The 16216-nt window shown below is 30.0% G+C and overlaps 1 protein-coding gene across 5 annotated transcripts in view; it reads left to right on the top strand.

Moving 5' to 3' along the window:
• LOC135960936 (uncharacterized) overlaps nt 1-16216 on the top strand; it is an 87289-nt gene that overhangs the window by 22050 nt on the left and 49023 nt on the right. The window contains exon 1 of one of the 5 annotated variants that reach the window (XM_065512348.1): nt 7587-7735. The exons of 3 other annotated variants lie outside the window; for them this stretch is intronic. In XM_065512348.1, the coding sequence (XP_065368420.1) occupies nt 7588-7735 (148 nt within the window). In that variant the 5' untranslated portion in view covers nt 7587. Of the gene's footprint in view, nt 1-7586; nt 7736-14097; nt 14231-16216 lie in introns of those variants that run through there. One more of the 5 variants, XM_065512343.1, reaches the window with a different exon arrangement.

Raw genomic sequence — 16216 nt, 5'->3', positions numbered from 1 at the left:
AAAATTCACAAAGGGAGAATTAATAGTACTCTAATTGGGGCTCCGATGGCCCAAAAATTCAAGCACTTGATCATTTTGTTGGAATTTGAACAGAGTGCAAATGTAATTATGGCCCTAATTTTGTAAATCAAGCAAAAACAAAATTTCAAAAATTTCTAAACCATAATAAGTAAAAGTAATGATGCAGTTTTATTTCAAATGCATTTTTAGTAATATAACAAAAAAATATCGCTGAATTTATATTTAATTTAAACAATTATTCACAAAAAATTCAAAAAATATGTTGACAAAAGTTTACATACGATCTGTACACTAAATAAAATTTTTTCAGCGAATACAAATGTTCATTATATTCAATATTTCGTTGGGCCACCACGGACATCTACAAGAGTCTGGGCATCGAAGCAACTAAATTTTCCAGTTCTGCGGACGTTATATATTGCCATTCTTCTGGAAGGTTCTCCTTTAACATTGGTGCACAAGTAATAAGATGTTTTCGGATCTTCCGTTGTAGAATTTCCCACACTTTCTCAATAACATTTAAGTCCCGGCTTTGAGGTGGACATGGTAGAGTAGCCAATCTTTGAAAATTTGAGACGTATGTTTCGGATCGTTATCTTGCTGAAAAACCAACTTTAACCAAGAGTTAAAATATTAACCGATGCTCTCAAATTTTGTTCCAAAATGGATTTTTTACTGATAACGATCCATATTACCCTTAATAAATACTAACTTTCCCACTTCAGAAGCAGCGATAGTACCCCAAACCATCACACTGCCGCCACCATGCTTAACTGTAGCGAGTAAATTTTTCGGATCTATTGCTCTATTTGTTTTGCGCCATACTTTATCTCTCCCATCACTTCCAAATATGTTATACTTCAACTCATCAGTGAACAAAACTCGCTTCCAGAATTCCATTCCCTTTTCGAAGTGCTTTTGGACGAATTCCAAACGAAGTTTGCGATCTGTTCGCTAATTTACGAGGAGTTCTGCTTTAATTACCATTATTATTTAAGGTTCTTTGAATTGTTCGTGGATGAACAATAACTTCTGATCTTGTTGCGAGTTCTTCGGCCAATTTTGTGGTATTTACTTTTGGGTTTTTGTTGACTTCTTTAAAAATGAAGATTACATCTCTACGATGTAGTTTCATTGCATGCTTATCTGTTAGTATTCAAAAAAACCAGGACATGCTGTGGTCGTATGTAGACTTTTGTCAATGTTTTTTTTATTGTTTTTATGAATAATTTTGCAATTTTAAAAATAGATTTCAAACAAAACTGCATTATTATTTTTTTATTTGCCTTGTTTTCTCTCATGAAGTGGCAAAAATTGTGGTCGTACGTAGACTTATGTCGAGCGCTGTACATTTTTTGTACTTTTATCGGATATTTGAAAATAACTAAGATTTTGCATTATTTAAAAAAAAAAATTTTAATTACACAAACACAGGCTGCTACATCATCTGAAGCAATTATTGTAATACAATTTAAAGAAACCCAAAGATATTTTTACATCGATTTGTTTTTAGAGAAATTGAATGAATCATCGGCATCTGAAATGATGTGCCGCAGAACATTTAAACATTTTTGGAAATTGTTTTTCTCTAGAAGATTTCAACCCAAATATTATAAAAATACCAAAAAATCAATTTGTAAAAAATTCGAAAAAGTACCTTTTGTTCCGCGGCTCCTCAAATCCTCTTATTGTTCTGTTTTTTTCCATACAAATGATTTGTTTTTGAAAATTATCTTCAAATATAATAAAAAGTTTTTTTTTATTTCTGATTTTTTAATTTTTCTACTGAAAATATGTAGAAAATTTTAAAATCCTAATACATTATAGTAAAGCTGGCCATACACGGAATGATTTGTTCGCCTGATTTGTGATTGAAAATTTTCAATTACTTGTGATTTTGTTCGCGCACAGCCCCATTAACAAGTAACAAGACGTCGAACATGAACAAATCGGACTCACAAATCATCCGTGTGTGGCCACCTTAAGCTAAATTCATTTGAAAATATATTTTCACATTGTTTTTCTTTAAGATTTTTGCAATTATTTCAAACAAAATCAATTTTTTGAATTAATACCATTTTACAGAAACTTCTCGATATTTTGTTTGTATTATTTTATCAACAGAGCGGTACCAACTCAAAATACAACCAAATTTAAATAAAACAATTTAATTTTTTTTTAACTTGAATTAAGGCTCAAATCAAAATAATACCTTTTTTATGAAACCTTTTTTACAATGCATTTCTATTTCAGCTTTTGTATTAACACAAAATAATACCTTTTTCTTGATATAAAGGTAGTCACTACACTATCACGAAAACGGTCTCAAATGTGGTTTTCGAGAGTAATCGTGTAATCGGAATACGTTGAAATTTTTACAGTAGATAGATATTCATGTTGTTAGTTGATTTTGAGTTAATATCCTCTTGTTGATCAAATGCGATATATATTATTTATAATCTATTTTAGTCAAATACCTTAAAAATTGACTGAAAATGCTTTCGAATCTAAAGTTTTTCAATTAACCATTATTTCATAAAATATTTAACGAGACTTTATATATGTAAGTAAAATGCTCTAATTTATTATTATTTACATCAATATATATATATATATATAGTTGGGATTCTACCCGGTATGGGTAAATACTGGGTAAATACCAGGTATATTTCTTTTTTTAATCATTTTTTGGGTGTTCATAAAATGATTTTAATATCAAAATGTTTTCAAAAACTGAATGTCAATCAAACCTAAAAATATTTTTATTCATATTAGAAACTAAAAAACAATTAAATTTGTAATTCAGCGAGAAGGTGGAAAAGCATATGCGCGTCCACTGAACTGAGCAGGGTAGCTGTTCGTATTTTGACAGCTCAATGCACATCAGCTGCAACAGAACATTCATTCAGCACACAAAGTTTAATTCATTCCAAGAAACGCAATAGCTTAACTGCCGATAATGCTGGAAAAGTCTGTTTTATATCACATAATTGGAATCTCTTCAATAAAGATACAAAGCCGAAGAACACTTGTATCAAAATTATTCCAGATGAGGACGATATCAGTTCTTCCGATATCTTCTACTGGAATAATCCATTCTTCACCGACACCTCATATTATTTCTGATTATTTCCCAAGTGAAACTAATATTGAAAATTTCAGCGACATTGAATAACAAGTTTTTTTTACAATTACTATGTAAAATTTTTTCTTTTTCTTTATAAAATTAAATAAAAAAAATCATTCCCTTGAACCATCCAAGGTTTTTCATTGTTAACAAACAAATTATTCGAATAATATTTTTTACTCATTATACTTTTTTTTATTCATTATACTTTTGAATAATCGATAAAAAGAAATTATTCGATCACCAGAATAATACAATAATTATGAACTTTTATTCGATAAAAATAATTGACAACCCTATTTAAAACCCAGGCTGTACAAAGTTTTTGCTCCAAGATCCAAGCTCGTCCCATGTATCCCGAAAATGTCAATGATTGATGTGGATCTTGTGCTGGCGGTATTATCGGTCCATATTTCTTTAAGAATGACGTTGGTCAAACCATCTCAGTCAACGGCGAGCACTATAGGTCGATGATTACCAACATATTTTGGAATGAATTGGATGATGAAGAAGTATTTTCAAGTTTAAGTTTTGAATTTTGACCGCATTGGCCGCACCCAGGGGTCCCCAATGTAGAACTCCTCGTGTATTTTTAAACAACCAATTATCTCTTATAACTTAGAAGGTACATTCACATTTCAAAATTAAATTTTCAACATTTTTACCCACCCTACTTCAGTTTTTTGATAACTGCGTATCCAAATAATTACCTTTATTGGACTAACAAGTTGTTAGTAACAACAAATGTATATCTATATATATAAAAATGAAATGGTCCATGTATGTAATCATTACATACATGTAATTAATTACATTTACATTACAATTAATTACATTGTAATGTCATCACGTGAGAACGGCTGGAGAGATTTGGCTGATTTTTTTTATTCGATTCGAAATTTTCATGAGATGGTTTGTAAGAAAGAAAGAAGCCCCTAAAGTGTGCAGTACAAATTTAGATATTTTATTTGCAAATAAATATGAACAGGCAGGGTTGGAGAAACTTGACGAACTAATGCCCGTAATTTTAACAAGTAGATATCTACGGTGTAAAATAACCAGCAGATAAAGTTACCTAAAAGGTAACTTGGCATTAATTTCAAATCAATATCTACGGGTAAAAATTACCAAATATCTTTACTCCATGAGTAACTAAGCACTGATAGATATCAATTTGTTGAAATTACGGGCATAACATTAGTAAATGCTACCGGGCGAAGTCGGGGCTGTCAACTAGTTTCAAATAAAAACAAGTAAGAGCGCTATATTCGGCTGTGCCAAATCTTATATACCCTTCACCAAATTATACTTGAAAAAAAATTTTTTTAAATATTTTTAGGTAAACAAAATTTATTTTTTTTTAAATGTTTTTCAAAATTTTTTTTTAATTTTTTTTAAAAAAAGTTTTTTCCAAATTTTTTTTTTTAAATTCTTTTTTTAGTTTTTAAAATTTTTTTTTTTGGAAAAAAAATGTATGACAAAAAAAATTTTTTGATGAAAAAAAAATTCTGTTTAAAAAATATTTTTCCCGATTTTGACCCATTGTAGGTCCAACTTACTATAGCCTTATCTACATCGTTGCAATGGACTTTGAAATATCTATCATTAGATATCCATATTGTCTATATTAATGACTTAGTAATCCAGATATACAGTGGTGGCCACCAATTTAAGACAAATACTTGAATTTTTTTCATCAACTGAATTTTAAGTGCGATAGAGCCAAAATAAAAGGACCTCTAAGGGTATGAAATTTATTATTAATGTTTCCAGTTTGTGAAAAATGTTTGGAAAAATCGGTAAAACATATATGGACAAAGATATGTGGAAATATGTTGACCCACCTCAGCGAACATCCGCTGTTAATAACATGATATGACCGAAAAAATACGAAATTTGGTCCGAATATTTTATAATAATAAAAATATAAGGATATAAATGTGAGAAAATATGTTTATTTAAAAAAAAATTTTTTTGGTCAAGTTGTAGAAAAATATTATGTGTTCATGGTGAATATGTATGAATTGACACAGTCGAATAAAACACACTTGTGTGTTAAAACAGTCCTCATGCATACATATTTGTGGAAATATTTGAAAAAATAATTGACAATTACATGGAATTTAGCAAACAATTTTTGTCTTAAATTCCTGGCCACCACTGTAGATCAAAAATAGGTCAAAAATCGAGGCTGTCCCGGTTTTTTGCTCATATCTCCGTTATTTATGGACCGATTTTGCTGATTTTAAATAGCAAACTTCTCGAAAGCATGTCTGACAGAATTATTGAAGATTTGGATCCCGAAGATATCTGGGGTCTTCAGAAAATTGATTTCAACAGACAGACGGACAGACAGACGGACATGGCTTAATCAACTCCGCTATCTATAAGGATCCAGAATATATATACTTTATAGGGTCGGAAATGAAAAATGTAGAAATTACAAACGGAATGACAAACTTATATATACCCTTCTCACGAAGGTGAAGGGTATAAAAAAGCTGTTTAAAAATATTGACTGACTACAAAGTTATATGCATTTGAATTTAAAAAGGCGATTTTTTGCTAAGAAAAAAACTTAACAACTCGCAGAGAATTTACCTAAAATAGAAAGTATGTTTGCCTACCAACATGTGGTCAAAATTCAAAACTTAAACTCGACAACATTTGCGCATGTACAAATGTCCAATTTTCTATGACTCTGGCACATAAATTAAGCTGAATTTGACGGATGGCATGGGTTATGTTGGCTTTGAGGGCCTCTGTGGTTTGTGGCTTATTCGCATAGTCCTGATATTTAAGAAAACCCCAATCGTATGAGATGACCATGATCTCAAATCGCTCTTGCAGAATGTCCAATGTAACATGAGCCGTTAGTGCACATAGCGCCGCTCAGTGGTATAGGAAAAAAAATAGAGGGAAATAAATCTGTAACTTCTAAACCCTTAGTCCAATATGAATGAAATTTGACATGCGCAAAGAACTTTCCGTTTTGGTGTATTCAGGGCCTTATAGTAAAACATATTCTACAAAAATGTTCTCCGTAACATTTAACATAAATTTTCTGAACACATTTTATACCATAAGAAATCATGTGATCCTTACATTTTAGATCACATGGTTTCTTATGCCGACTAACAATAAGAATGTGTCCGAGTTGGGAAACTTTAAAACCCCCCCCCCGCCCCTCAAATGAAATTCAGATGTTAACTTTCAAAACGCCGATACGTGTCTTTTTTTGTTTTTCCTCTATTAAAATTTATTGGTCTGACCTTGTAATTATTTTTGGTGTTGTACAGTGTTATTAGAACTAGAGCTAGCAATCCCGATTTTAAAAATCCAGGAATATAGAAAAAATAGTCTAATTTTTTTAAATATTACACTAATTAATTAGAAATGTTGCAAATAAATAAATTAATTAAAGGAATTCAAAATTCTAAAAGCTTTTAGAACAGATATTTAGAAAATGTTTAATTTTTAAAATTCCGAATCCCAGGGTTATGCCAAACCAGCTCTGTTTATAGGTTGTTTTTACAAACATTTTAGTTATTAAAAATATGTACTTTAAACGAAGTAAACATAACAGTCGACTCTGCCGATTATAACACTCCTATTTTCAATATTTAACAATTTTAACAAATCATGTTTATTTATTTGATTGCGATTTAATATGATTAAATTGTAACTTTGATATTTAAAATTTTGCGTGTTTTATTATATTGACCTTAATCTTTAAATTTCAAACAGTAGTCACTCAATTAATTACAGACAAATTGAACTTTTACTTTAACAAATTATGTATAACCAAAAAAATAAAACAAACAAACGATAAACTGAATTAGTTCTAAACATAATTTTATAATTAAAACGTTATTAAAGTTTGAAAATTATTTATTATTTACACTGGTATTTAATTAATTTAGATTAAACACAATTAAGTGTATTTGTGAGTTAGGAATTTATGTATTTCCGTATTTAGTTTAGTTGTTAATGAAAGTTGTGATTATAAATACATGGTATGCACTAGTAAATATTTTCGATTTCTAACAAATGATAAAATCATGATGAAATTGCTATTTTTTAATGTTATTAAAATTAATTAATCACATGCTAAACCTTAATTTGTTTAAGTGTGGAAGAGCCCACACTTTGCAACAAAAAATTCCCTCAAAGATTAAAAAGTATGGCCCATAATAAAGCCATAATCTAAATGGCAAAGATTTCAAGTTTCAGAGTAAAATGTACTATAATCTATGTATGACTAATATTCAGGTTTTATCAGATTGGTTGTAATCAAACAAAACAATAATTTAATAAGTTTTGTGTGAGTTTTCGTTAATAACAATCAGTTCTCATATTTATGTTACTCCGATGTCAACATAATACGGAATAAACTCATAAGAATACGTACTCACTCGTCTCTATTCAAATTAACTAAAATGGAAAGAAATTCACATTATTTACAATATTCGAATTTTTTACTACTTCCCTTATTATTTCTATTGTGTACGTGTTTTTGCGATTGGATTCGGGAAAAGAAAAGAGCTCAACGTCAACAAGAAATGGAAGAGGGAGTTATTGCAAATGGTATGTATATATGAGAGTATTTATTGATCAAGAGAGAATATGATAACAGTTCATGTTCTCTTTTGTTTTTTAAATTGTTATATCAAAGTAAAGTTTACTTAGTAAAGGCCCAAACAAGGCTGATTAATAGAAGATGACCTCAGAAGAACAGCTGATTGCTTTTTTCTTCACTTGTTTAGATAATTGAACTGTCAATTCATTTCTGTTTGTTGTGGCGAAAAATACAACAAACCCAAAAGCAAAAACAACAACAGGTAACTTTGACAGTTCAATTAACTTTTAACAAAACTAAAGTACCTGTTGTTTTTGTACATTTTGTATTTGTTGTAGTTCTGTCGTCACCTATAAATTCGCGTTGGGTCGTCCGCGACTTCGACGGAAAAATAAAACCAAAACAAAATGAAAAGGGCAGTTCATAGGGAAAGAGACAAATAGAAAACTAGATTATTTTCTATCTCGTGACACCTCTGTATACTTTGTGGTTTCGTACTTTGCTTAAGCTGGACACACACGGAATGATTTGTTCGCCTGATTTGTGATAGAAAATTTTCAATTACTTGTGATTTTGTGCGCGCACAGCCCCATTAACAAGTAGAACATGAACAAATCACCCGTGTGTGGGCAACTTAAGCTGGTGGTGGCAGTTCTACAAAAACAACAATTGGTTATAACAAATGTAAAAAAACAAAAATGTATTAAATGTTAATATATTGTAGATAATTGAATAGTGAGGGCTTGTTAGTAAGCTTAGAATATGTAGATATTTAAATATAAAACAAGCTTTGACAGCTGTTAGAACCAAAAAGCGAAAAAAAAGTAATCAGCTGTTTGATTGACTCCACCTTATATAACTTCGCCTTGAGCTAACTGAATCCAGTGTATGCATATTATTGTTAAGCCCAAGGTGCTTTTAATAAGGTGCCATCGGCAGCACAGCTGATTATAGAAATAGCACGCACAAATGTCAAACTACACATATAAAAAATATCCGCCCGTATGTCAAACTCTATAATACATTAAACACATTCAAGACAACAGGCTACACGACTACACGAACACAAATTCTGCTGGTTACAGTTGTAGTCGTGTGGCAGCTACTGAATTATTTTAAAGACGACAGCTACAAAGTAAACAGCTGATTAATAATTCAGTGGTGCCACTTTAATAAAAAATAACCGTATAAAATTCCAAAGTAATTAAGACTGAAACAATTATTTTGAGTAAAAATATATATATGGTTATAATTAATTATGTACCTGTTATTAATTTATTTCAATATGGTTATCAGAAACTTCTCTTAATTAAGGAAAAAAAATATATTTTTTTAAGCACTAATTTGATTTACATTTTTTTTATTATATTAGCAACACTATTTCTGCTTTGTAGTTGACAAAAATAGAAATTAGCCTAATTCGGCTACATCGGCATGAGTAGTCGTGTGGCCGTGTAGCTGTGCTGTCGTTAAAATAATGGTCTCCATATAAACGTGTGCATTTTATTTTTGACAGATTGAAGTTGGTAGCCTGCTGTCTTGAATGTGTTTAATGCATAATAAGTGAATTCGCCTGTATTTATTTCAAGTCGCCACTGCTGTCACCTTGTTAAATACGCCTTGGTTAAGCCTTTATATTTTAATAATAGACCAACATCTACTTCCAAAGTTGTAATTTATTCGATTGTGGTTTAATTACCACGAATAAGAATGGTATGATCGGTCATAAATATAGCACTGTGCTACAGCAAATAAACAGTCCGAAACATGTTAAGGTACTATTTCTAAAATAAAGTAATGCTCAAAATCTTAGAACATATAGCAGCATATAATTAAGGTCTCCTGCATCAGCACATTTTTTCTATGTTTAGAATTGAAAAATCATAATTGTAATTGAATTAAGGTTCTAGCAACTGTAAAATAAAATATTTAACCGCTTTGTGTCTCTACTAAGCTTTATTCAATTGATTCGGAATTGACAATCGAATTAAATTAACAATATTAATGGTTGTGATTAAAAAATTCGATTAAGATATAAGAAAACCAAATTCGGTGTTCTCAATCGATACAAAATAATAAATGGTATATTGTTATGACATTTGTTCAAAATAAATATTAAACGAAATTCTGAAATACAATATTATTTATTTAAAAGAAAATAAAAATCAGAATAGTCGATTTAAATAATTAATACAAGGGTAAGGTAAGTTTCATAATTATTTTAACTGCTAGCTGGATACAAAATACGTTATATACATATGTACGTATTTTGTAGAAGAATATTTCTCACGATTTCATTAAAGACATTTTAATATTGTTTTAGGTGTAAAGGAATCAAAGATGAATGGTAATTCCCCAGAAATACCTACACTCAAGATCATAACGAAGGATAACTCAAACCCTAAACATCCGGACATTATTTAAAACCAATCCTTCTCATGCATAAGAAATTCTGTTTTCAGTCATGGTTGAACAAAATTATTTGTCTTGGTCTATGGTTCACTTCATCGTTTATGTATGGAAATCTGGAATGTGCTGTCGAGTTATAATGTACCTACTATATATTAAATCACATTTTGTGTTTCTTTATATTTTAAATATTTGTTGAATACAGTTACGTGTACTATATAATTCAGTTATTTCAATCGAATTAAGAGATAGTGCACGCAGCCGACAAAATTCGATTGGCGACAAATTCAGTTGCCACAACGAACATTGGTGATACCAAGCAATAAAAATAAAGCCCAATACTGAGTGCAAACCCATCTAATTTGTTTTAATAGAAATTTCATAAAGTAGGATCTATTATTTGTAAAGCAAAAAAAAAAAGCAAAAATTACAAGAGTAGTAAGTTTTGCTCGGAATCAATTATTTCAGCAATTGATCAGAAATATTTGGCATTGAAAAAAGTGTCAGTAATATTATGACAAAAATTATCTAAATATGTTGAACCAGTTCTCAAATTATATCTTTTAATGGACGATTTCTTCATTAGAGTGACAGCTGATTTTTTTTTAGATTTCAAAGAGTGCCGGGTGGAATATTGTGACACTAGGCCTCCAGGGTCAAAATAACCCAAAAACTGTATTATCGCAAAATTGCGAAAAAAAATGCAAATTTTTCAGTTTTTGAAAAAATGTTGCTAATAAATTAATACTTTCGCAATTGACAGGAAAAGAATCGTAATATGTACGTAATTATCGCTGTAATGAGATATAAATGACAAAATTTGGTAAAAAAAAATGTTAAAGTTATTACAAATTCGCCAGACCATTAACGTGTTTCAGGCCACTTAAACAAAAAAATTTAGGGAAAAAATTAACATATTTCGAGAAAAATTAAAACAAAAGCTAATTTTTATTTAAAATATATCCGTAGTTACTTGCGTATGAGTTTTTGTCTTCGTAGGATACCGTTAACCTATTCGCAGGTATGGCCAAAAAAAAATATTTCTTTAACGGCCGTTTCGAATCTCCATTTTCAAATTATTAAAAATTTTGTTAAACAAATTTCAGAATTTTTTGATCATCACATTGTGATTTGTTGAGATCAAAATAGGGAATAAAAATATGAAAAAATTATGTCAAGTTTCATTAAAATCGGCCCAAAACTATATAACATTTCGCTATCTTTTCATTAGAAATTCCAAATATTGAAAAATTTGACCTTTGACCTTCACGATTTAAAGGTTAACGTTTTCCGATTTTAGTAAAACTTTCAGACCATATTTAAAATTACCAGGATTATAATATTATGAATAAGTTTTACTTAAAATGTATAACAGTAAGGAAATTGGGCTCATTCGCCAAAATATGGACAAAAAATTAGTTTTTCTTGAAAATCGCAAAATTTAAATCGCAGGTACGGAAAAACTGTAAGAGGTATTGACATAATTTTTCCATATTTTTATTTCCTATTTTGATCTCAATAAATCCCAATGTGATGATAAAAAAATTCTGAAATTTGTTTAACAAAATTTTTAATAATTTGAAAATGGAGATTTGACAGCCGTTAAAAAAAATATTTTTTTGGCCATACCTGCGAATATGTTAACGGTATACTACGAAAACAAAAACTCATACACAAGTAAATATGGATATATCTTCTTTCTTAATATATAAAAATCTCGTGTCACAATGTTAGTGTTTGAACTCCTCCGAAACGGCTCAACCGATTTTTATGAAATTTTGTATGTATGTTTGGTAGGCATGAGAATAGGTCGTAAAGTATATTTCATACCGCTAGGTCATTAGGGTGACCCTATCCAGAATTTATTTTTAAAATTTTTTGACCAAAAGCTTTTTTTGCATTTTATTTATTTGGCATTAAAAATTCCTATAACCCCAAATTTTCATCAACCAACCCTCACCCTCCCGTTTTTTAGCCGAGATTTTAGTATTTTGTATGAGCAATATCCAAATATCAATATTTACCTATTTTTATTATATTATTATATTTCATACCGCTAGGACATTAGGATAAATATTTTTCGCCAAAAAATTTTGTTTGTATTTCTCTTTATTTGGCATCAAAATGCCTATAATGCCAAATTCACTTAGAATACATTCGTTATTTTTTCTTTAACAACCAAAATATTCACTAGAAATAATTTGTATGGCAGAACAACGTTTGCCGGATCAGCTAGTTTTAAATAAAAATTAGATTTTATTTTAATTTTTCTCGAAATATGTTATTTTTTTCCTAAATTTTTTGTTCAAGTGGCCTGAAATACGTTAATGGTCTGGTGAATTTGTAATAACTTTAACATTTTTTAACCAAATTTTGTCATTTATATCTCATTACAACGATAATTACGCACATATTTCGATTCTTATTCATTCAATTGCAAAAGTATTAATTTATTAGCCAAATTTTTTCAAAAATTGAAAAATTTGCATTTTTTTCGAATTTTGGCGATAATACAGTTTTTAGCTAATTTTGACCCAAAGGAGATACAGGGTTATTTCCAAAAAATTTTGTTTAATGTAATATTCATTAATATAAATAAATATACATATTTCTAGAAACCATATTATGGTTACCACAATCATGTAAATAGTTACTGTGACTATAATATTGTTAAAAAACTTGTAACACTATTTAAATGGTTACAGTAACCATGGACAACTATATTTTTTCTCTGCGTGTAGCAATAATGTTTGATAATATTCAATATGGAACAAAAATAATTCTAAAATGTTTGAATAAAACTTCTAAATCTTATCCTATCTTGTGCAAGATGTCTGAGTTGTGCCCATAAGAACCCCTTCCTTCTAATCTCCTATTCTACCGATCTTCGCCAGGTTATTCTTGGACGACTACGATTCCTACGTCCCTGGGGATTCCACTGCAAACATGATTTGGCTATATCCGCGTTGTCTCTTCTAAGGGTGTGACCAATCCACTGCCATTTTCTTCGACGTATTTCCGTTTCTGCTGGCATCTTTTCTTCTAGTTTCTTCTAGTTGCACCTTTGCTGCAGATCTTGGTTAGTTATACGCCGCGGCCAGAATATTTTCAGGATTCGCCTTAAACATTTGTTCACATATACTTGTATTCTTTTGGAGATTGAATTTGTAACCTTCCAGGTTTCACATCCGTAAAGCAATACCATTTTACGCTTGTATTAAATATTCGGATTTTGTGATTTTTGGATATATGCGATGACTACCAAACTCGGCAAAGAGAAGCGTATGTATGGCGAGCTTTATAAGGTTCTTTAGACCTAATATTTATCGAACCAGAAACGCCCAGTGGGCATCGAATCCGCAATCCTTAGACTATCGTGCAGTGTACCGCACGATTATACAGTCCCGTGCGATTAGTTGCATAACTATGCTGCTTTTCATCTTTCGGGGTCTTCGGAGAGCTACTAACTTGAGTCAGAGTAAACAGTCACTTAAAGAAATATTTTAAAATCTTGATTAATTTTGAATATTTTACTTAAGTTGATTATAAAAGTTATCTTACTTTTTTTTTTAAATTTCATCTCGCAATTAGAGATTTTATAAAATTTTTCAGTTTAACATTTACAAAAACGACTTTCTTAAAGAATCAATTACTTTTAATCTCTGGCTGTTTGTGTCCGTATCATCTAAATCGTATATTATTATTGTTGTTCACAAAACAAATTATAAATATTTTATGATTTTACTGCTCAATAACATCGATAAAATGCTTTATTTCTTTAAAAAAGTTTCTACAAACTCATATTCCAAATTGTTTAATTTATTTATTTACTCGTACTTATTTAGTTTATACTAAAATTTGTTTACACCAGTTGTTAAAAAATTCATTTGTTCGGTGTATTTTCTGGAATTTTCGTGAAATAATGTTTGAAATATTCTTATTTATGGTTTTCTTTCTGTTGCTTCCCTTATTAATAATGATCTATAGTGGGATTCGCATATTCTTTTGGACTAAGAATAATGGGAGCAATTCGTATCAGAATCGAAGGCAACAACGTGTAACAGGTTTGCATGTTAGTGAACGCAGAAGAAGAGGTAATTAATTATGTTTTCAAAAATTATCTTAAAAAGTGAGAACAGTAAACAATACTATAAACATTACTAAAATTTTTAAAATAAACCGGCAAACTCTAAAATGTCAATCTCCTACATAGCGTCAATGGGAAAGAAGAATTTGACACAAAACTATAGTTTGTGAAGCAAACCAGATCGAGTATTCGCTAAATGTTAGTAGCAAAACCCCCAATTGATTAATATTTTTAAAACGGATCGTAGCTCTTTTGCGTAGTTTCTTTTAGATAAGTTATTTTAGATTATTATTGTTTTATGAATTTCTATTAGAGGAAATTCATAAAAAAATAGAGGAGTTCAAAAAATAAATTAAATCAAATAAAATGAATCACCCTAACTATTTTTAAAGTTAATTTTTGTTAAAGTCGACTTTATTTTAAAATAGAACTTTTGTTTTTATTTAAAAAAAACTTCAAAACTTTTTCCAACATATAAAATTATTGAAAATATTTTTCAATGAATGTAAATAAAAAAAGGAAATTTCAAAAAATTAAAAAAACAAAATGTACATACACCATCTGTGGTGAACTTTCTACAATGTTCTTTAACTGTCAAAACTGAATATTCGAATTCGAATATACGAGTCGCAGCAAACATTCAGCGTTGCCATACTTACGATCAATGATCAACTGAAAGCTTTTATTCAATGTTAATAATGCCCACGGATATGTTACAGTTTGAGAGGCACTGCTATTTGAAAGCATTATGCAACTTTAAATCAGCCGTTAAAATCGTTATATTTGAATTCAAGTACAATTTCGTAACAATATTTTTAAAATACCATTCCTTTCAATGTTTGTAAGAAAAAGTTGATTTTAAAGTTTTTCTCTTTTTCTAACATTGTCTGATCTACCAATTCTATACCACATAGAACAATGACCTGTTATCGACCCCACAAAGATCCTTAAACTGTACCGGTCAAACACTAACATCATTTTGATTCATATCATGCTCAGCTTAAACATGACCATTGACTAGAGTGTCCAAAAATGAAGCTAAACTCACATTTAAGTTGGAAATATCGGCTATATATTTCGGCTCCGTGTAAACGAGGCCACCCTTGTCTACAGTTTTATCAAAAACGTTTGATTAACACTATCTACATGAACATACTTATTATACCCTCCACCTTCGAGAGAAGGGTGTATACAAGTTAGTCATTCCGTTTGTAATTTCTACATTTTTCATTTCCGAACCTATAAAGTATATATATTCTGGATCCTTATAGATAGCGGAGTTGATTAAGCCATGTCCGTCAACCGGTCCGTCTGTCTGTTTGTTGAAATCAATTTTCTGAAGACCCCAGATATCTTCGGGATCCAAATCTTGAATAATTCTGTCAGACATGCTTTCGAGAAGTTTGCTAATTAAAATCAGCAAAATCGGTCCACAAATGAGAAAAAAACCAGGACAACCTCGATTTTTGACCTATATCTGGATTACTAAGTCATTAATATAGAGAATATTGATATCTAATGATAGATATTTCAAAGATCTTTGCAATGACGTATATAAAACCTTAGTAAGTTGGACCTACAATGGGTCAAAATCGGAAAAAATTATTTTTTAACCCGATTTTTTTTCACCAGAAAATTAAAAAACTGCAAAAAAGAATAAATTTTGTTTACCTAAAAATATTTTTATTTTGAAGTATAATTCAGTGAAGGGTATATAAAATTCGGCACAGCCGAATATAGCTCTCTTACTTGTTTTATATAAGCAAGTGATTCAGAATCTATAAGAACGTGTATTTACTTTAGGTACTAAAACTACTGCAAATTGTCTGAGAGAATCCAATGAGTCATGGTAGAACTAAGATATTTTTGAACCTCAAATATCGTTAGATTATTTACCGTTCCAACGTAAACAAAAATACAATTGTGTTAGCTTTTCCAGCCCTGGCCAAAATGCTCTCTTGTTGCTCTCCAACAATTTCTCTCCTAGCGATAA

The sequence above is a fragment of the Calliphora vicina genome, chromosome 5, assembly GCF_958450345.1.
Source record: "Calliphora vicina chromosome 5, idCalVici1.1, whole genome shotgun sequence".
Taxonomy (NCBI): Eukaryota; Metazoa; Arthropoda; class Insecta; order Diptera; family Calliphoridae; genus Calliphora; species Calliphora vicina.
Note: the sequence above shows the minus strand (reverse complement) of the source record. Positions and strands in the feature narration are given on the sequence as shown.